Source organism: Hyperolius riggenbachi, chromosome 4, assembly GCF_040937935.1.
Source record: "Hyperolius riggenbachi isolate aHypRig1 chromosome 4, aHypRig1.pri, whole genome shotgun sequence".
Classification (NCBI taxonomy): Eukaryota; Metazoa; Chordata; class Amphibia; order Anura; family Hyperoliidae; genus Hyperolius; species Hyperolius riggenbachi.
The window spans coordinates 208928895-208950536 of NC_090649.1; the positions used below are offsets into that span (position 1 = coordinate 208928895).

General features: G+C 43.5%; 1 protein-coding gene across 1 annotated transcript in view; it reads left to right on the top strand.

Moving 5' to 3' along the window:
* The window catches only part of ABCF3 (ATP binding cassette subfamily F member 3), a 58130-nt gene that overhangs the window by 19589 nt on the left and 16899 nt on the right, over positions 1-21642 (top strand). Inside the window, exons 8-20 of the mRNA XM_068281304.1 lie at positions 279-359; positions 440-499; positions 1899-1955; positions 2045-2067; positions 6766-6821; positions 6909-7109; positions 7799-7875; positions 7970-8014; positions 8111-8243; positions 8326-8414; positions 8970-9061; positions 15171-15303; positions 21212-21299. Coding sequence (XP_068137405.1) covers positions 279-359; positions 440-499; positions 1899-1955; positions 2045-2067; positions 6766-6821; positions 6909-7109; positions 7799-7875; positions 7970-8014; positions 8111-8243; positions 8326-8414; positions 8970-9061; positions 15171-15303; positions 21212-21299 — 1135 coding nt within the window. The remainder of the gene's footprint in view (positions 1-278; positions 360-439; positions 500-1898; positions 1956-2044; positions 2068-6765; positions 6822-6908; positions 7110-7798; positions 7876-7969; positions 8015-8110; positions 8244-8325; positions 8415-8969; positions 9062-15170; positions 15304-21211; positions 21300-21642) is intronic.

Below are 21642 nucleotides of genomic sequence, written 5' to 3' on the forward strand. Positions count from 1 at the left end.
TAAAAAAGAGATGGTTCATTACACAAGCAACACCCTGGTAAAGGGACAATTACATATTATCAGGATTTACCTTCTTCTTCAGGAGATTAGGCACATTATTAGATCCTCCTACAAGCTATTGTTTGCTAAAAACTTACTGAAAGTATTAATAAACGCTTTCCCTTTGCTAGCAAGCTTTTCCATAATATTGTCTCTGTTGCGGATGATAAGACTGCACTACCACAGGATAATTTTTCTCACCAAAGAGCTTTTTGAATAAACTTATTTATTTATTTCAGGGGTGATGGTTCAGAGAGTGTACGTCTTTCAGAGATTTACAGTAAATTGGAAGAAATCGAGGCGGACAAAGCACCAGCCAGGTATACCGTATTCCTTGTTCAGTTGTCCTGTTTCTGTATGGAGCATAATTTGACGTTCTTTCTTTGTTCTCTGATTTTAGAGCCTCTGTGATTCTCGCTGGTTTGGGATTCAAGCACTCTATGCAACTGCAAGTAACAAAGTGAGCACTTTTAAGTAGACTTTGTAATATTATTTACAGGTACCTGGTCTGTTTGGTAAGCTCCAGTCAGGATTGAAAATAGTTCCCAGTGAATAGTGCTGCGCTTACTGTTTCAATAAAGCTATAGATTACCGTATGTATTTACAACCATCCAGTTGCGATCACCCCTCATTTATCTGCTGTTTGTTTTTTGTTTTGTTTTTTGATTTTGTTTTTTACAATGTACGGGAAATACTGACGAGTATTATATAGTAGTATAATAGTGACGAGGCAGGGGAGAGCGGTTACCCTGGTAACGGCGATGTGTATGATACACATGATGGAGAGCAGAGCGAGAGGGGCACCCGGATTAGAGAATGCAGCTGCTGGCTGAACCGGTAATAGCAGCGCTATACTGGGCACTATACTGGCTATACTGGGCACTATACTGGGCACTTTACTGGCTAAACTGGGCACTATACTTGCTATACTGGGCACTATACTGGCTATACTGGGCACTATACTGGCTATACTGGGCACTATACTGGGCACTATACTGGCTATACTGAGCACTATACTAGCTATACTGGGCACTATACTAGCTATACTGGGCACTATACTAGCTATACTGGGCACTATACTAGCTATACTGGGCACTATACTAGCTATACTGGGCACTATGCTAGCTATACTGGGGCGCTATACTGAGCACTATACTAGCTATACTGAGCACTATACTAGCTATACTGGGCACTATACTAGCTATACTGAGGCACTACCTACCCATACTGGGCACTATACTAGCTATACAGGGGCACACTGGGGGATCACGCGGCCTGCACCAATCCAGAATTTCCTACCCCCGGCTTATATGGTGGTCAATCATTTTCCCTGGTTTTTTAGGTAAAAGTTGGGGTGTCGGCTTATATGCGGGTCGGCTTATATGCGAGTATATACGGTACATCTGCAGTGTGTCTACTTTTCTACTTTATTGAAAGCAGACATATTATTAACATCCTGTGTTTACAAATGAGCTCTCCGCAATGGCAGTCAGCTGACACAGCTAAGAGATCAAATTAAAACTTGTGCTTAGTCACAGATGAGGGGGTATTAGATTAACCTCTCTACATGCAAGGTGCATTTCTGTATTTTTTTTTCTTCTGTCCAGTGCAAGAGCTCAAGGCTGGGAAGGGAGCCCTGCGTGGTCTCCCTGTGTGCTGCTATGGTGAAGGCACTGTTTATCAGGATTTGAACTCTTTTTGGAAACCTGAGCACAGGTCATGTGACCACTAATGTGATGTCAGAATGGCTATTTGGGGATTTTTCACACTCTAAACCTTTTTTACAATTATGGAACTGTCTACACGCTTAAATAGGTTGCACTCTATTACAAAAAAGTTGATTTTATTTTCGTTTTTAGGGAATTTTCTGGTGGATGGCGCATGAGGTTGGCATTGGCTCGTGCTCTTTTTGCCAGGTAAATATTAATTCTTTATAATTATCTGGAGATTTGTTTTTCTGATAACTGTAATAGAGAAAAATACCAACTTGTTCATTTTTCTTCAGGCCTGATCTGCTGTTATTGGATGGTAAGTACTGAACAGTCTTCCTCTCTTTCTGCATTTATTTGTATAAATATATATTTACTAGTATAAATATATGACAAGGTGCATTACAGACCACATAGTGACAGTACTCAAAGGTTATAGTAGTAGTAAAGCACAGATTTTAAAGACTTGTCAGTTTCACAAAGCATGGTCCAATAACCATTATTAATGATGAGAATATGTCCATTCTATTCAGCTGAGCATGTAAATTCATTATGATGTAGAAGGGAATGACGAGACTTTTTCTAAACCTCCTGCTGAAGAGGGACATAATGGTCATAAGCTGAGAAAAATCCATTTTATGTGACCATTTTTGCCCTTATCAGGATCAGATCTAACCAGATGCTAGTCCCACTATTAGTAACAGCCAGAAATCCTTGATTGGCAAAAGGCACTGTATGTGAGTATATTACCCAATACTCGCAGACATGTATCTAGAAGGGTGCAGGCATGGCTGGAGCCATGGGTGCTCCCGCACCATGGGTGCCATGCCTGCCCCCATACCACCAGCCACTTCTCCAGTGTCTGCCTCCTGGTGCTGCTCGCTCCGCTGCCATAGCCGCATCACCGCGCCGGCGTCACGGTAACAGACATCATATCAGCAAGACACCGAGGGTGCTCAAGTTACCCACCACCTACTGTACTCCAAATGTGGAGAGTTCGCTGGGTGCGGGTAGCGTGTGCGCCCTCTGTGTCTCGCTAATATGATGTCTGTTGCCTTGACGCTGGCAGTGATGCGGCGGGGGAGCGAGTGACACCAGGATTTAGGTCTGTGATGGCACCCAGCCTGCGCTCAGACTCGGCTACCCTTCACCCAGCTACTTTGACCCAGCCACCTGTCCCTGTCCTAGCCACCCTGCGCCCAGACCCTGCGACTTTGCACCCTGTCCCAGCTAACCTGCACCCAGACCCAGCCTCTGTGCCCCAGCCACCCTGCACCCAGACCCAGCCATTGTCCCAGCCACCCTGTACCCAGACCCACCCTGCGGCCCAAACCCAGCCACTCTGCTCCCTGTCCCAGCCACTCTGCGCTCAGACCCAGCCTCTCTGCCCCAGCCACCCTGAACTCAGACCCACCCTGTGCCCAGACCCAATCTCTCTGCCCAACCACCCTGCACCCAGATGCACCCTGCCCCAGCCACCCTGTACCCAGACGCACCCTGTGGCCAGACCCAGCCACTCTGCTCCCTGTCCCAGCCACCCTGCGCCCAGACTCAGCCTCTGCCCCAGCCACCCTGAACCCAGACCCAGCCACTCTGGGTCTGCCACCCTGTGCCCAGACCCAGCCGTCCTGTGCCCAGACCCAGCCACCCTGTGCCCTGGCGGTGCAATTTCAGGGTTTGCCATGGGCACCATATCACCTAGACACGCCTTTGCTGAATTGTAGTAACCTGTGTGCTCTAAAACCATTTACTTCAGGTAACTTGATTTTACTTGAATACCCTCTCTTGTCTCTTCTACTGCCCTACTTATCCTACCACAAATCTATATATATATATATATATATATATATATATATATATATATATATATATATATATATATATATATATATATATATATATATATATATATATATGTGTATATGTATATGTGTGTGTGTGTGTTATATGACCCAGCTTGCGGGTGTGAAACTCCTGTTGGTGATGTGTCTCCAAACTGCCACTCATGCCTCCCTTGGGATGCTTGGAGGGATGATGGAATGGTTCTGGTGGCAATCTCCTGGGAAGTGCTTTTTCATGCATCCCTTTTACGTGTGTGTTTGTATGTATTGAACCAAAATGCACAAAACCAATGCATGTAACAGTCCATTTTAAAGCAAACCTAAAGGGAAAATAAGATTCTGAAATTGTATATAGTACTAATGGTAAATAAAACCTTATTAACCTAGAACCATGGTCTCTTTAGGGTTTAATTTGTAAGACTGAATTCTGAAAGGTAGCCGTGACGGTCTGATATAAAATCTGTTTTATTAAGTTTCAAAATGTTAACTTTTCAGCACTTAAATGCTATCGGCAGCCTTTGTTTCCCCCCCCCCCCCCCCCTCCTTCCCAGGATAAAGGAGTTTTGCTTTCTGTTTATTTTTCAGGACAGCAGGCTGTACTCTACTTGCTGTTCGACTGGCTTATTTGTAAAATAACCATACCATTTTCTCCCCCTTTTTTTTTTCCCCCCCCAAAAACTGGTGGTGTGTAGGATGATAAGTGTTCAGTGTGGAGGATGCTGCTGTTAAATGACAACTGAAGCGAGAGGGTTATGGAGGCTGCCATATTTATTTCCTTTTAAGCAATGCCAATTGTCTGGCAGTCCTGCTGAACGTCTGCCTCTAATTCTTTCAGACATTATTGTCAGATCTGACAAGATTAGCTGCATGCTTGTTTCTGGTGTTGTTCAGACACTACTGCAGCCAAATAGATCAGTAGGACTGCCAGGCAACTGATATTGTTTAAAAGAAAATAAATATGGCAGCCTCCACATGCCTCTCAATTCAGTTGTCCTTTAAGTAATTTCTATTTAATTTTGGGCAATCAGACATAAAATATTAGTGAGGCTGGGGTGCCTATTGATGTTTTGTACCTTGTAAAACTGTTCTTGTAACTGTCCTGCACTGTACATCACCATATGATGCTTCACAATGGAGAGGGGCTTGCATAGATTTCCAGTTTTACAGTATACAGGAAACAATGGGGGCAGGGCTATTGTAAAATGTAACAATACCGATAGGCGTACAGGAGATAATCGTATGCAACACGGGAGTCGGTAATTGACTCGATCACTCCTATAAGGAAAGAGGTTGACAATTTCACCACTCATATAGCATTTAAGTATAGAACTTATTTCAATAAGATACAAGGAACTGCTCTGGATCCACTGGGAGAGAGAGGCGGGAAGGAAGGGAAAGGGGTTTATAAGGGTAAATGAGACTAAGTAGGTTTATTATCCTTGATATTCTTTTCAACAATATAGGCTGGTATTGATCTATATATGTGTTCTTTTATTAAGAAAATATTCCCTGTTGTTTGATTTTGATATATTACTGCTATTGATGAAAGCATTGTTGTATACTTGCTTATTGTCTCAATAAAAATTATTTGAAATTAAAAAAAAAAAAAAGATACAAGGAACTACGGTAGTCATTTAAAAAAAAAAAACACTGTCTATGCGGGTGTCTTTGCTGATCCCACACACACATAGAATCGATATCTTTCCAACACGTATAGTTTATCTGTGTCGGACGGGTGGGGTGTAGCGAGCCCTGAACATAGACCAGTGGTATCTAGTTCAATGATTGGTACACTAATCCACACAATTAGATGGCCGTTTTGTAGGCAAACACATGGAGTTCAGTTGGCCGGTAGAGTACTTAAAGAGCCACTGAAGCGAAAAAAAATATACAATATAATGAATTGGTTGTGTACTATGAATAATTACTAGAAGATTAGCAGCAAAGAAAATATTCTCATATTTTTATTTTCAGGTATATAGTGTTTTTTCTAACATTGCATCACTCTATAATATGTCCAGATTACACAACACTCAGCATTCAAAATGAGTCTTTCAGAGCAGTCTGTGAAGTAATGACCTCTCCTCTAGCAGAGGAAAAGTAAACAGTTCAATTACAGTTGAGATAATAAAAGTCAGATAACAGCCCTCTCCACGACCAAGTTGGTCGGGAGAGCTTAATAGCTTTTTTGCATAGAGATAACAACTGGAGTTTCTCAACTCTTCCTGCACTGGAAACAATTAGACTGATGTATCTGATCTTAATGTTTTTTTTCTTAGCTGTACTACACATACAAATCATAAAATCATCATTTTTTTTTCGCTTCAGTGTCTCTTTAAAGCAGTGCACCATACACCTCAATTGTTTAATTAAAATGACACACACACACACACACACACACACACACACACACACACACACACACACACACACACACACTTCTTATGTATTGGATGGGTGGGGTGTAGTTAGCCCTATAATATAGATCAGTGGAATCTAGTTCAATGATTGGTGCACTAAACCACACAGATAGTCGGCCGTATCGTAGGCAAACACATGTGGCCGTCTAATTGTGTGATTTAGTGTACCAGTCATTGAACTAGATACCACTGGTCTGTGTTACAGGGCTAGCTACACCCCACCCATCCAACACAGATAAACTATTTGTGTTGGAAAGATATTGATTGTGTGTGGAAGGGATCAGCAAAGACACCCGCATAGACAGTTTTTTTTTTTTTGTTTTGTTTTTTGTTTGTTTTTTTAAATGACTAGTTTCTTGTATTTTATTGAAATAAGTTCTATACTTAATGCTATATGAGTGGTGAAATTGTCCACCACTTTCTTGTACAATATGGGACTGATTGAGTCTATTTTAAAGTGTACCAGAGTCGCCATAAAATAAATATTTGATACTTACCTGGGGCTTCCTCCAGCCCCATAAGCACAGCTGAGTCCCTCACCATCCTCTCGCGTGAAACTATTCAGCCACCATCAGCCCCGGGAACTGGCTAAGTTGTGTCAGTCGAGGTCTTCTGCGCATGCAGAAGACCCTGGGTAACTCAAATCTTTATTTTGACGTCTCTGGTTTCCTTTAAAGACTGGGACTGATCACTATCCTGCTCCGTGACATCTCAGTACATTCCTAATAATGGAGTTTTTCTTTTAATTTTGATTAGAGCCTACAAACATGTTGGATGTGCGAGCCATTCTGTGGTTGGAAAATTACTTACAGGTCTGTATAATGGGGTTTCCCTACTTGCATTTCAGAGTTCGCCTTTGAACTTTTATTTAGTATTTTTTTTTTCCCCCTCTTTTATAGACCTGGCCCTCAACTATCCTAGTAGTCTCCCATGACCGAAACTTCCTTAATGCAGTTGCCACAGACATTTTACATCTACATAGCCAAAGGTTGGAGGGGTACCGTGGCAACTTTGAAAGCTTTTTAAAGACCAAGGAGGAGCGTCTGAAGAATCAACAAAGAGAGTTTGAAGCCCAGCAACAGTATCGTGAACACATACAGGTAACCATAAAAATTTCTACGTCTACAGCTTTACAATGAAATTCAATTACTCAGAAAACAATTCTTTCCTGGTTCACATTGATTCAAAGCAGGGGAATGTAAGCTTTTCTAGATCTGACTGGAAAAAAACGTAGCTAGCCACAAATTGTCATATAGTTTATTTTTTTTATTTCCTTTCAATCCAAGGATTACAATCCCTTTTTCTGATTGTTACATTTGAAAAATCCGGCCAGTGTACCACACGTTTGTTCAATTTTTCCCCAATTATGAAAATGAATTATTGGAAACTCTGAAAAAAATTCTTGGGTTTGTACATTAAGAAATTGTCAATCTACCCTGCACCCTTCAGTTTTCATAAAAATGAATCAGAAAAATCCACCACTCCCAATCGACTTATGGTGGCCAACTCCTGTGTGGCCACCTTTAGAAACACTAATCTGTATTGCATCTTCCAGATGTGTATGAATTGGCTCTTTCCTTTATATTCTCTTTTCAATTAATGGTGCCACTCTTATTCGGACTTGTAAACTGACAACTTTATAACATTTTTGACGTTTTGGTTACCCTTTGTCCTCTGTATAATTAGCTGTTTGGCTTTAAATATGAACATATTTGGAAGTGATTATTATGCAGAAAAAGTACTAGAAAATAAATTGGTTGAACAATTTCACTTTTTCTAATTGCTACAGGTTTTTATTGATCGGTTTCGGTATAATGCCAACCGGGCATCTCAGGTGCAGAGTAAACTAAAACTGTTGGAGAGACTGTAAGTTGATAACATTCATCTTATTTGGGGTAACTGAACAGGATGGGAAAGCAACCCAATATAATTTTTTTTTCTTTTCTTTTGTTCTCTTAAGGCCAGAACTCAAACCTGTAGATAAAGATACTGAGGTGATATTAAGGTGAGACTCTTGAAACCGGAAACCTAAATTTCTAAAAGCCTTTTTGCTTCTTTTTTTTATAATTAGTTTTTCCATTCGTGTCTGCAATTCTTATAGGTTTCCTGATGGTTTTGAGAAGTTTTCTCCCCCTATTCTACAGCTGGATGAAGTTGATTTCTGGTATTCCTCAGACTGCCCGGTCTTTAAGAAGCTTTCTGTCTCGGCGGATCTGGAGTCTCGAATCTGTGTGGTAAATGCTAATCTCCCACACAATCTTCAGAAGTCAATCTGTTAGCGAATCATATGTTGAGATTCTTTATTTCTTGTTACAGGTGGGAGAGAATGGAGCTGGAAAATCCACCATGTTGAAGCTGCTATTGGGAGAACTGTCTCCTGTGCAGGGTATCCGGCATGCACACAGGTGAGTCGTGTGAGAAACATTCCTGTGGCAAACTTTGCAATAGGAAAGTGGTGGCCAACATATATTGGACCATATTGTACGTTTACAAATAAATGCGTAATCAGAGATCAGGTTACTTCTCTTAAACTGTGTACGCACGCTAGATTAAACTCAGCTGCGGCAACCGATACCTCTGCAGAGAACCTAGCGTGTGCACAGCAACCTCCAGATCCCCCTCAGCACGTCGGTAAGCGATCCGTCTGGCAGATCGACTTGGCGGAGCGCTGGCCAAGGGCATTGTTCTGGTCATTAACACAACGTCTTCTGTGGGATGCTCCTCGTGTGCTGCTTTTTTGACCTTCCTTCCCCCTGTGTATCAACAGAATGAGTCGTTAGCCTTGAGGCTAGCATTTTGTCTATACAGCCACAGCCCTGCACTGTTGCCTGAGTGATTGAGTCCCGATATCTGCCGGGCGGCATGCATTGTACATGTGTACAATGCTTTACTTATCTGCTTGAAATGTGAGTGCGCACTTTAATTTCTAGTTTCCTTTCTGTCTTTTTTACTGCCTTCAGGAATCTGAAGATCGGTTATTTCAGTCAACACCATATTGATCAACTGGACCTTAACATAAGTGCAGTGGAACTTCTGGCAAAACGGTTTCCAGGTAATTGTTCTGTATGGGCTTTGATGGGAAATTGTAGAAGCAACAGGGAGGAGGGATGTAGGTGAGGAGGGTCAGACTGCTAGGGAAGGGGTACATGTCCCATACACCAGGTAATTTAATTTTTGTATATTGCATAATGTAATAGTTTTTGTTTTTAAGTTTAACCACTTAAGGACTGCAGTCATAAAACCCCTTAAGGACCAGAGCCTTTTTTTCCATTCAGACCACTGCAGCTTTAACGGTTTATTGCTCGGTCATACAACCTACCATCTAAATGAATTTTACCTCCTTTTCTTGTCACTAATACAGCTTTCTTTTGGTGCTATTTGATTGCTGCTGCGATTTTTACTTTTTATTATATTCATCAAAAAAGACATGAATTTTGTAAAAAAAACCTTTTTTTTTTTTTTTACTTTCTGTGCTGACATTTTTCAAATAAAGTAAAATTTCCTATACATTTGAGCGCGAAAGTTATTCTGCTACATGTCTTTGATTAAAAAAAACCCATTCAGTGTATATTTATTGGTTTGGGTAAAAGTTATAGCGTTTACAAACTATGGTGCAAAAAGTGAAATTTTCCTATTTTGAAGCATCTCCGACTTTTCTGAGCACCTGTCATGTTTCATGAGGTGCTAAAATTTCAGGATAATATAAATACCCCCCAAATGACCCCATTTTGGAAAGAAGGCATCCCAAAGTATTCACTGAGAGGCATGGTGAGTTCATAGAAGATTTTATTTTTTGTCACAAGTTAGCGGAAAATGACACTTTGTGACAAAAAAAAGGGGGAAAAAAAGTTTCCATTTCTTCTAACTTGCGACAAAAAAAAAATGAAATCTGCCACGGACTCACTATGCTCCTCTTTGAATACCTTGAAGTGTCTACTTTTCAAAATGGGGTCTTTTGTGGGGTGTGTTTACTGTCCTGGCATTTTGGGGGGTGCTAAATTGTAAGCACCCCTGTAAAGCCTAAAGGTACTCATTGGACTTATGGCCCCTTAGCGCAGTTAGGCTGCAAAAAAGTGCCACACGTGGTATTGCCGTACTCAGGAGAAGTAGTATAATGTGTTTTGGGGTGTATTTTTACACATACCCATGCTGGGTGGGAGAAATATCTCTGTAAATGACAATTTTTTGATTTTTTTTTACACACAATTGTCCATTTACAGAGATATTTCTCCCACTCAGCATGGGTATATGTAAAAATACACCCCAAAACACATTGTGGTATCGCCGTACTCAGGAGAAGTAGTATAATGTGTTTTGGGGTGTATTTTTACATATACCCATGCTGAGTGGGAGAAATATCTCTGTAAATGGACAATTGTGTGTAAAAAAAAAAATCAAAAAATTGTCATTTACAGAGATATTTCTCCCACCCAGCATGGGTATATGTAAAAATACACCCCAAAACACATTATACTACTTCTCCTAAGTACGGTGATACCACATGTGTGGCACTTTTTTGCAGCCTAACTGCGCTAAGGGGCCCAAAGTCCAATGAGTACCTTTAGGATTTCACAGGTCATTTTGCGACATTTGGTTTCAAGACTACTCCTCACGGTTTAGGGCCCCTAAAATGCCAGGGCAGTATAGGAACCCCACAAATGACCCCATTTTAGAAAGAAGACACCCGAAGGTATTCCGTTAGGAGTATGGTGAGTTCATAGAAGATTTTATTTTTTGTCACAAGTAAGCAGAAATTGATTTTAATTGTTGTTTTTCACAAAGTGTCATTTTCCGCTAACTTGTGACAAAAAATAAAATCTTCTATGAACTCACCATACTCCTAACGGAATACCTTGGTGTGTCTTCTTTCTAAAATGGGGTCATTTGTGGGGTTCCTATACTGCCCTGGCATTTTAGGGGCCCTAAACCGTGAGGAGTAGCCTTGAAACCAAATGTCGCAAAATGACGTGTGAAATCCTAAAGGTACTCATTGGACTTTGGGCCCCTTAGCGCAGTTAAAGTGCAAAAATGTGCCACACATGTGGTACCGCTGTACTCAGGAGAAGTAGTATAATGTGTTTTGTGGTGTATTTTTACACATACCCATGCTGGGTGGGAGAAATATCTCTGTAAATGACAATTTTTTGATTTTTTTTTTTCACACCATTGTCAATTTACAGAGAGATTTCTCCCACCCAGCATGGGTATGTGTAAAAATACACCCCAAAACACATTATACTACTTCTCCTGAGTACGGCGATACCACATGTGTGACACTTTTTTGCAACCTAGGTGCGCTAAGGGGCCTAACGTCCTATTCACAGGTCATTTTGAGGCATTTGGATTCTAGACTACTCCTCACGGTTTAGGAGGGCCCCTAAAATGCCAGGGCAGTATAGGAACCCCACAAGTGACCCCATTTTAGAAAGAAGACACCCCAAGGTATTCTGTTAGGAGTATGGTGAGTTCATAGAAGATTTTTTTTTTTTGGTCACAAGTTAGCGCAAATTGACACTTTGTGAAAAAAAAACCAATACAAATCAATTTCCGCTAACTTGTGACAAAAAAATAAAATCTTCTATGAGCTCGTCATACACCTAACAGAATACCTTGGGGTGTCTTCTTTCTAAAATGGGGTCACTTGTGGGGTTCCTATACTGCCCTGGCATTTTAGGGGCCCTAAACTGTGAGGAGTAGTCTTGAACTCAAATGTCTCAAAATGACCTGTGAAATCCTAAAGGTACTCATTGGACTTTGGGCCCCTTAGCGCAGTTAGGCTGCAAAAAAGTGCCACACATGTGGTATCGCCGTACTCAGGAGAAGTAGTATAATGTGTTTTGTGGTGTATTTTTACATATACCAATGCTGGATGGGAGAAATATCTCTGTAAATGACAAATTTTAGATTTTTTTTTTTACACACAATTGTCCATTTACAGAGAGATTTCTCCCACCCAGCATGGATATGTGTAAAAATACAGCCCAAAACACATTATACTACTTCTCCTGAGTACGGCGATACCACGTGTGACACTTTTTTGCAACCTAGGTGCGCTAAGGGGCCCAACGTCCTATTCACAGGTCATTTTGAGGCATTTGTTTTCTAGACTACTCCTCACGGTTTAGGGCTCCTAAAATGCCAGGGCAGTATAGGAACGCCACAAGTGACCCCATTTTAGAAAGAAGACACCCCAAGGTATTCCGTTAGGTGTATGATGAGTTCATAGAAGATCTTATTTTTTTGTCACAAGTTAGTGAAAAAACAATAAAAATCAATTTCCGCTAACTTTTGACAAAAAATAAAATCTTCTATGAACTCGTCATACACCTAACAGAATACCTTGGGGTGTCTTTTTTTCTAAAAAGGGGTCACTTGTGGAGTTCCTATACTGCCCTGGCATTTTACGGGCACAAAACCGTGAGTAGTCTGGAAACCAAATGTCTCAAAATGACTGTTCAGGGGTATAAGCATCTGCAAATTTTGATGGCAGGTGGTCTATGAGGGGGCGAATTTTGTGGAACCGGTCGTAAGCAGGGTGGCCTCTTACATGACAGGTTGTATTGGGCCTGATCTGATGGATAGGAGTGCTAGGGGGGTGACAGGAGGTGATTGATGGGTGTCTCAGGGGGTGGTTAGAGGGGAAAATAGATGCAATCAATGCACTGGGGAGGTGATCGGAAGGGGGTCTGAGGGGGATCTGAGAGTGTGCCCCACACGGGGCAAATTAGGGCCTGATTTGATGGATAGGTGTGCTAGGGGGTGACAGGAGGTGATTGATGGGTGTCTCAAGGTGTGATTAGTGGGGGGAATAGATGCAAGCAATGCACTGGCGAGGTGATCAGGGCTGGGGTCTGAGGGTGTTCTGAGGGTGTGGGCGGGTGATTGGGTGCCCTAGGGGCAGATAGGGGTCTAATCTGATGGGTAGCAGTGACAGTTGGTGATGGGTAATTAGTGGGTGTTTAGAGGAGAGAACAGATGTAAACAGTGCACTTGGGAGGTGATCTGACGTCGGATCTGCAGGCGATCTAATGGTGTGGGTGGGTGATCAGATTGCCCGCAAGGGGCAGGTTAGAGGCTGATTGATGGGTGGCAGTGACAGGGGGTGATTGATAGGTGATTGACAGGTGATCAGTGGGTTATTACAAGGAAGAACAGATGTTAACCACTTAAGCACGAAGGGTTGAAATTTTTTTACATCCGAGCAACTTTCACCTCCCATTCATTTGCCAATAACTTTATCACTACTCATCACAATGAATTGATCTATATCTTGTTTTTTCCGCCACCAATTAGGCTTTCTGTGGGTGGTACATTTTGCTAAGAGCCACTTTACTGTAAATGCATTTTAACAGGAAGAATAAGAAAAAAACGGAAAAAATTCATTATTTCTCAGTTTTCAGCCATTATAGTTTTAAAATAATACGTGCCTCCATAATTAAAACTCACGTATTGTATTTGCCCATATGCCCCGGGTATTACACCGTTAAAATTATGTCCCTATCATAATGTATGGCGACAATATTTTATTTGGAAATAAAGGTGCATTTTTTCAATTTGCGTCCATCACTATTTAGAAGCCCATAATTTATTAAATCATATTGATATACTCCTTTGACATGCATATTTAAAAAGTTGAGACCCCTAGGTAACTATTTATGTTTTGTTTTTTTGTTTTTTTATTATTGTAATTTTTTTTTTTTTTTTTTTTTTTTATTTAAACTTGTATGTGGGTATTTTTTGGTGTGAGAGGTAAACAGGGAATTGTAAATGTTTGTAAATGTATTTTATTCAGTGTTCAGTGTTTTTGGTGTAATTAGCTATTTGGCCACAAGATGGCCAAAATCAAAAAGTCCTGGGAGCGATCGATCTCGCTCCCAGGCAGAAGAAAGGAGACCAGAGCTCAGAAAAGCCGCAGCGTCTGAAGAGACGCTGTCGGCTTTTCTCCGGGGGGGTCCGATCAGCGAATTTATAATCCCTTTCACTCATCGGTGGGCTAGCGGCCAGCAGCGGGGGCGCGCACGGGGGGGGGGGGGGGGTGCGGGAGCGCGCGCAGCCTAACTGGACGAAAATTTTCGTCCAGTTAAGCTTAAGTGGTTAATAATGCACTGGCGAATTGATAAGGGGGGGGGTCTGAGGGCAATCTGAGCTTGTGGGTAGGTGATTGGGTGCCCGCAAGGGGCAGATTAGGGTCTAATCTGATGGGTAACAGTGACAGGTGGTGATAGAGGGTGATTGATGGGTAATTAGTGGGTGTTTAGAGGAGAGAACAGATGTAAACAGTGCACTTGGGAGGTGATCTGACGTCGGGTCTGCAGGCGATCTAATGGTGTGGGTGGGTGATCAGATTGCCCGCAAGGAGCAGGTTAGGGGCTGATTGATGGGTGGCAGTGACAGGGGGTGATTGATGGGTAGCAGTGACAGGGGGTGATTGACAGGTGATTGTCAGGTGATCAGGGGGGGATAGATGCATACAGTACATGGGGGGGTCTGGGGAGAATCTGAAGGGTGGGGGGGTGAGCAGGAGTTCCCAGGGGGCAGTTTAGGGACAAAACAAAAATAGCGTTGACAGATAGTGACAGGGGTGATTGATGGGTGATTAGGGGGGTGATTGGGTGCAAACAGTGGTCTGGAGGGTGGGCAGGGGGGGGGGGTCTGAGGGGTGCTGTGGGCGATCAGGGGGCAGATCAGTGTGTTTGGGTGCAGACTAGGGTGGCTGCAGCCTGCCCTGGTGGTCCCTCGAACACTGGGACCACCAGGGCAGGAGGCAGCCTGTATACTACACTTTGTAAACATTACAAAGCGTATTATACGCTTCCTATGCAGCGATCGTCGGGTTAACAACCCGCCAGCGCTTCCGATTGGCCGGCGGGTTGATGTCGCGGGTGGGCGGAGCCTATTGCCGGCAGATGCGCGCGCATCCCAGGCAAAACAGTGTCCCAGGACCCGACGCCATTCTGCATTACGTGGTCCTGGGGCTGCCACTGTGCTGCCGCCAATCTACAGTGGGCGGTCGGCAAGTGGTTAAATATGTAATATGCAGTTTCCTTTGTAAATTTCACCTCTAATTGATGCATAAATAAAAGATGAGCTATTCCTTAAAGCAATGACATTTTAAAGATTAAATGCAACATTTCTGGGCTTATTGGAATCTCATCTCTTAGGTAAAACAGAGGAGGAATATCGCCACCAGCTGGGCAGCTATGGGATCTCTGGTGAACTTGCAGTCCGGCCAGTGGCCAGCTTGTCAGGAGGCCAGAAAAGTCGTGTTGCGTTTGCTCAGATGACTATGTCATGGTAAGACATGGTAAAGGCAATGCTGATACATAACTAACAAAATAAACAAACTAACTAAACCCCTTGTCAAATAAGTAGTTCCACAGCTGTGTCTAAAGGGAAATAGAAAAGAGCCAAAGCTCAGGTTCAGAAACACATACTTGCCTAAGGAGAGGAAAGCCTCTGGATTCTCCAGAGGCTTCCCGCACTATTCTCTGGTCCTCTGATGCTGATCGGGCCACGCTTCTCTGGCACAAGCGTGACCACCCCTGTGGGGTAGCATGAAACCACTTGTGCACGAGCGGCTCTGGCATGGCAGTCAAAGTATGACCCCTCTTTGCCTGGAAGAGTAGAGTGGCCCTGGATAAGATTATCAACAAGCCCTTGTCAGTAATTTTTGGAGGGTCTGTGAGCATCAACGCAGGACTGGAGGAAACCTGATTAGGTTCCAGAGCCTAAGATAAGTTACAGGAATATGCCATTGCATACCCGCCGCAATCGCCGTCACTGCCGCACGTCGGGACCCTGGGCCACCCACTCTGCCGTCTCTATGACGGCATAGTTCCTGTGAGCCGCTTTCATTGGCTCCTGACCCTGTCTTTCAATGTAAGCTAATGCTTAAATTGCTAAAATTGAAAGACAGGACCAGGAGCCAATGAAATTGGCTCCTGACCCACTTACAGGGCTCTGCCGTCATAGAGACAGGCAGAGCAAGTGAGCTGCAGCGAGAGACTGGGATTGAGCAGCGAGATCGGTGGGAGCGACGGAAACAGTGGATGCGCGCAGCGGCGGCGGCTAATTGAAATCTACGCCCTGCCAGCCAGGGGGCCACCAAAACGGCGTAGATTTCAATAAGCTAATCAGTGTTCTCCCCAGAATTTTTTTCCAGCCAGGTGGCATGAAAAAGAAGCCGGGTGGGGCAGTATGAGAAATGCAGGGCCGCTGCTTCTGTGCGCAACCCTGCTTATAGTATAGGAGGAGGTGAGCCGATGGCAGCCGGGTGCCCATCAAAACTAGCCGGGTGAAGCACCTGGCTAAAAGAGCCTGGGGAGAACAGTGAGCTTTGTCCTAAAGTAGTTAAATAGGATCTGTAAGGGGGAAAACAAAGGGCCCATGGGGTATACTTACCTCTGGATCCTACTTGGGCTCCCCCCTCCTTTTTGTCCTCCTGTTCAGTCAGTGCTGAGTTCCAGGATCATAACAATCCTGTGTGAGCCTCGTGCAGGAGAAGTAGCGCCTTTCGTCTGGCCTCAGGCCAGGCCAGTAAATAGCCAAGCCTGAGTGGATCTGCTCTTCTGCGCAGGCATGCGGTGTCTGCACCTGCGCAGAGCGTATCCGATCAGGCTCTGCTATTTTTGTCTGAGCCCAAACAAAAGCCGCTACTGCGTCTGCGAGACACTATCACAGGATTGTTTTCCTCCTGGAGCTCAGCACTGCCTCGGTGCCTGACAGCACTGGAATGAAGGGACAGGTTAAGCCTCATTAGGATCGAGAGGCTTCCCCCTCCCGAGGTATGTATCCCCCAGGGGCCTTTTTTTGTTTTGTTTTTCCTTACAAATCCTCTTTAAGGCCCAGTGCAAACCAAAAACCTATAGCCGATCTGCAAAACGCTAGAGGTTTTTGAAGCAGATTTCAGAGCGATTCTAGGCTTGTTTTCTAAACATGCCTAGTGGTTTTTGGAGCGTTTTTTGTGTAGCTGATTACAAATATTGTGGAAAGGGAGTGAATGGGATGGTGCACACCAGAGCAGTACGTTTTTCCCACAAACGCAAACTCAGGGGGCTGCAGCATTTTTTTAGATTTCTGAGGCGTTTCTACCTCAATGTTAAAGTATAGGAAAGTGGAAAACCACTCTGAAAAAAAAAAAACTAGATCAGAGCAGTTTTGCAGGCGTTTTTGTTATAGAAGCTGTTCAGTAACAGCTTTACTGTAACAATATTTGTAATCAATCAAAAGAAAAAAGAAAGGAGTTCCAGCACGCTCTTAACTGCAGTAGGAGATGGGACTTAAACCTGATGCACCATTGAATGCGTAAGTGTGGTCTCTTTGAAGGGCGTGCACAGGCTGGGTGAAGTACAGCAAATCGATGTGGAAAGGGAGATGAGGTGTAGCCAGCACTGCGATTCAAATGATTGTTTATTGAGATAAAAAGATGCACTTACAGTTTATTCAGGTTGGGTCAGGTAGGATGCGATGCGGATGTGGTGGGCGCCAGGTCTAGATCCCCCTGCGGACGTCCGTTTCGCGCGTCTAGCGCTTGTTCACCGCAGTGGGGGAAAGGATCCTTTCCTCCACTGCGGTGAACAAGCTGACCCAACCTGAATAAACTGTAAGTGCATCTTTTTATCTCAATAAACATCATTTGAATCGCAGTGCTGGCTACACCTCATCTCCCTTTCCACATCGATTTGCTGTACTTCACCCAGCCTGTGCACGCCCTTCAAAGAGACCACACTTACGCATTCAATGGTGCATCAGGTTTAAGTCCCATCTCCTACTGCAGTTAAGAGCGTGCTGGAACTCCTTTCTTTTTTCTTTTGATTGATTACAAATATTGTTACAGTAAAGCTGTTACTGAACAGCTTCTATAACAAAAACGCCTGCAAAACTCCTCTGATCTAGTTTTTTTTTTTTCAGAGTGGTTTTCCACTTTCCTATACTTTAACATTGAGGTAGAAACGCCTCAGAAATCTAAAAAAATGCTGCAGCCCCTGAGTTTGCGTTTGTGGGAAAAACGTACTGCTCTGGTGTGCACCATCCCATTCACTTTCATAAGCCAAGCGGTTTTCCCCCTGCAAGAGTTTTAAAAAACTGGTAAGAACCACTCTGGTGTGCACCAGCCCTAAGTCTAGGGCTACACAAATAAGCAAAGTTGAGTGCTTTGTGAGCTGCTCTACAGCTGTGTCAGTAACTTCTTGCCCAGTGCAGCTGTGAATGACATGAGATAGATATATATATATATATATATATATATATATATATATATATATATATACATACATACATACATACATACATACATACATACATACATACATACATACATACATACATACATACATACATACATACATACATACACACACTCGGGTCTCTTACACACAATTCATTTAATGATCTGTGTCTGTAGACAAAGGCCTACATGACCAATTTTGCATTTTTTAAGAACTAAACTTTTTACTTTTATTTTATTAACTGTCTCGTTTTAAAGTTCAGTGTTTCAAATATCTTCAAGGAGTTCATGATTTTCGCTTCTGTAGCCTGGCCTAGGTCGGGAGGTCCCACGACGGCGTCCTGGCTCTTCTCCTAGGCCTTCCCTCAGAAATGGCTGCCCGGCGGCTCCCTGCAACACTGAGCCCGAATGTCGGGCACCTGCTTCCCTCATCCATCACTGCTGTCGTCACACGTCGGCCGGCGTGACGGTACTGCGCATGCGCGCTTTAATCGCGCATGCGCCATAGTCTCACGCCGGCCGCCGTGATGACGCGAGGCGGCCGGCATGTGATGACAGCAGTGACAGATGAGTAAGCAGGAGCCTGACACTCGGGCCCAGTGTCGCAGGGAGCCGCCGGGCAGCCATTTCTGAGGGAAGGCCTAGGAGAAGAGCCAGGATGCCGTCGTGGGACCTCCCGACCTACGGTGGGCTGCAGAAAGCCCAAGGTAAGTACCAATTTCATTTTTATTTTGAGCTCGGAGTCCCTTTAAGCTATACCAGTTGCCTGGCTATCCTGCTGATCCTCTGCCTCTAATACTTTTAGTCATACACCCTGAACAAGCATGCAGCAGATCAGGTGTTTCTGACATTATTGTCAGATCTGACAAGACAAGTTTACATGCTTTGTTTCTGGTGTTATTCAAACACTACTGCAGCCAAATAGATCAGCTGGGCTACCAGGCAATTGGTATTGTTTTAAAAGGAAATGAATATGGCCACCTCCATATTCTTCTCACATCAGTTGTCCTTTAAAGTCTCATGTAGCCCTAGCTTAAAGGAATACTGTGGGGGTGGGGGTGTCGGGGCAAAATGAGTTGAACTTACCCGGGGCTCCTAATGGTCCCCTGCAGACCTCCTGTGCCCGCTCAACCACTCACTGATGTTCTGGCCCCGCCTCCGGTTCACTTCTGGAATTTCAGACTTTAAAGTCTGAAAAACACTGTGCCTGCGTTGCCGTGCCCGCGCTCCTGCTGATGTAACCAGGAGCGCACTGTGCAGGCCCAGTACGGTCTGTGCCTGCCCAGTACACTCCTGGTGACATCAGTGGGAGTGAGGACATGGCAATGCAGGTGCAGTGGTTTTCAGACTTTAAAGTCTGAAAAAAATGCTGCAGCCCCTGAGTTTGCGTTTGTGGGAAAAACGTACTGCTCTGGTGTGCACCATCCCATTCACTTTCATAAGCCAAGTGGTTTTCCCCTGCAAGAGTTTTAAAAAACTGGTAAGAACCACTCTGGTGTGCACCAGCCCTAAGTCTAGGGCTACACAAATAAGCAAAGTTGAGTGCTCTGTGAGCTGCTCTACAGCTGTGTCAGTAACTTCTTGCCCAGTGCAGCTGTGAATAACATGAGATAGATATATATATATATATATATATATATATATATATATATATATATATATATATATATATATATATATATATACATACATACATACATACATACATACATACATACATACATACATACATACATACATACATACATACATACATACATACATACATACATACATACATACATACATACATACATACATACATACATACATACATACATACATACACACACTCGGGTCTCTTACACACAATTCATTTAATGATCTGTGTCTGTAGACAAAGGCCTACATGACCAATTTTGCATTTTTTAAGAACTAAACTTTCCATTAACCTCCTGGGCGTTACGCACGCCGGAGGATTTGCAGCTGACAGTCCTCCAGGATGTTTTTTGCAATCGAATAGTTGTAATATCTTCAGCTAGCACTAGGCTAGCTAGCAGTGGTGGTCGGCATCCTTAGATTACTTTTTATCCCCCCCAATCGCCGCTAAATACATTACCCAGCCTGGATCCAGCGATCGGCGCAGCCTCTCCAGACAGCTCAGCTCTTCTCTATGGAGAGGATCGAACATTACGTCGCTGATGTCATGCGCAGACCCGATCCTCCCCATAGAGAGGACTGTATATGTGCAGGGAGGCTGCGCCATCGCTGGATCCAGGTGGGGGGGGTAATGTATTTAGCAGTGATCGGGGGGGATCAAAAGTAATCTAAGGATGCCGACCACTGCTAGCTAGCCTAGTGCTAGCTGAAAATATTACAACTATTCGATCGCAAAAAATCATCCTTGGGGACTCCTGGGGACAGCCGGCGGTATGCCCAACACAGTGTCGGGCATACCGCTTGTGAATCATTCTCTGTGAACATATTGGGTATCCCTCATTTCACAGTCTGCATGCTTGTGACTGGTGTCTGCCTCTGATATGGCTTAATAGAAGACAGCCAAGCAAGGTTTTTTTTGTTTTTTTTTTTGTTTGCTTGTTTTTTTAATTTCTTTTCTTTTATAAATGAATAAGGACGGCAGCCTCTGTGTTCCTTTAATGCTCCGCTATAGGCAATTTAGTAATAATATGCAGATTTTGAGGTATCCTTTGTTAGCCTGACCTTCAGTGTCTCACCCTCTAAATCTCACTAATGGTTCTAGTGGGTGGCTCACTGACCAGATAGGAAACTCATGATCTTACTTTGCTTTCACTTTGATCTCACCCACCTACATTTTTAAAGTACTTATATGAATATCTTGTTTTTGCAGGAGGTGACCTTATTAGACATTTATGGGATTCATACACTCTGTTTTAGTGTCGCTGGTCTGTGACATGTATAAATAGTTTTTCTATAAATGTATTTCTATTAATCTCTCTTTCCTATGTGTTATTTCAGCCCAAACTTTTACATTCTTGATGAGCCTACGAATCACCTCGATATGGAGACTATAGAAGCCTTGGGCCGAGCACTGAACAAATTCCGGGTATTATTTGCTATCATTCTGCTTACTGTGTTTGTGCTTTAACCACTTCCCGACCGCCATATTGACAATTGGCGGCCGGGAAGTGGACCCCGCAAGGACCGCCGTATTGACAAATGGTGGCGGTCCTTGTAGGGGCATGGGCGGAGCGATCGCGTCATCCGTGGCGCGATCCTCCGCCTGCGCTTGGCTCCGCTCACCCGCCGCAACATCCCGCCGGCCATACGGAAGTGCCGGCGGGATGTTAACCCCACGATCGCCGCATACAAAGTGTATAATACACTTTGTAATGTTTACAAAGTGTATTATACAGGCTGCCTCCTGCCCTGGTGGTAGTGTTGGGCGA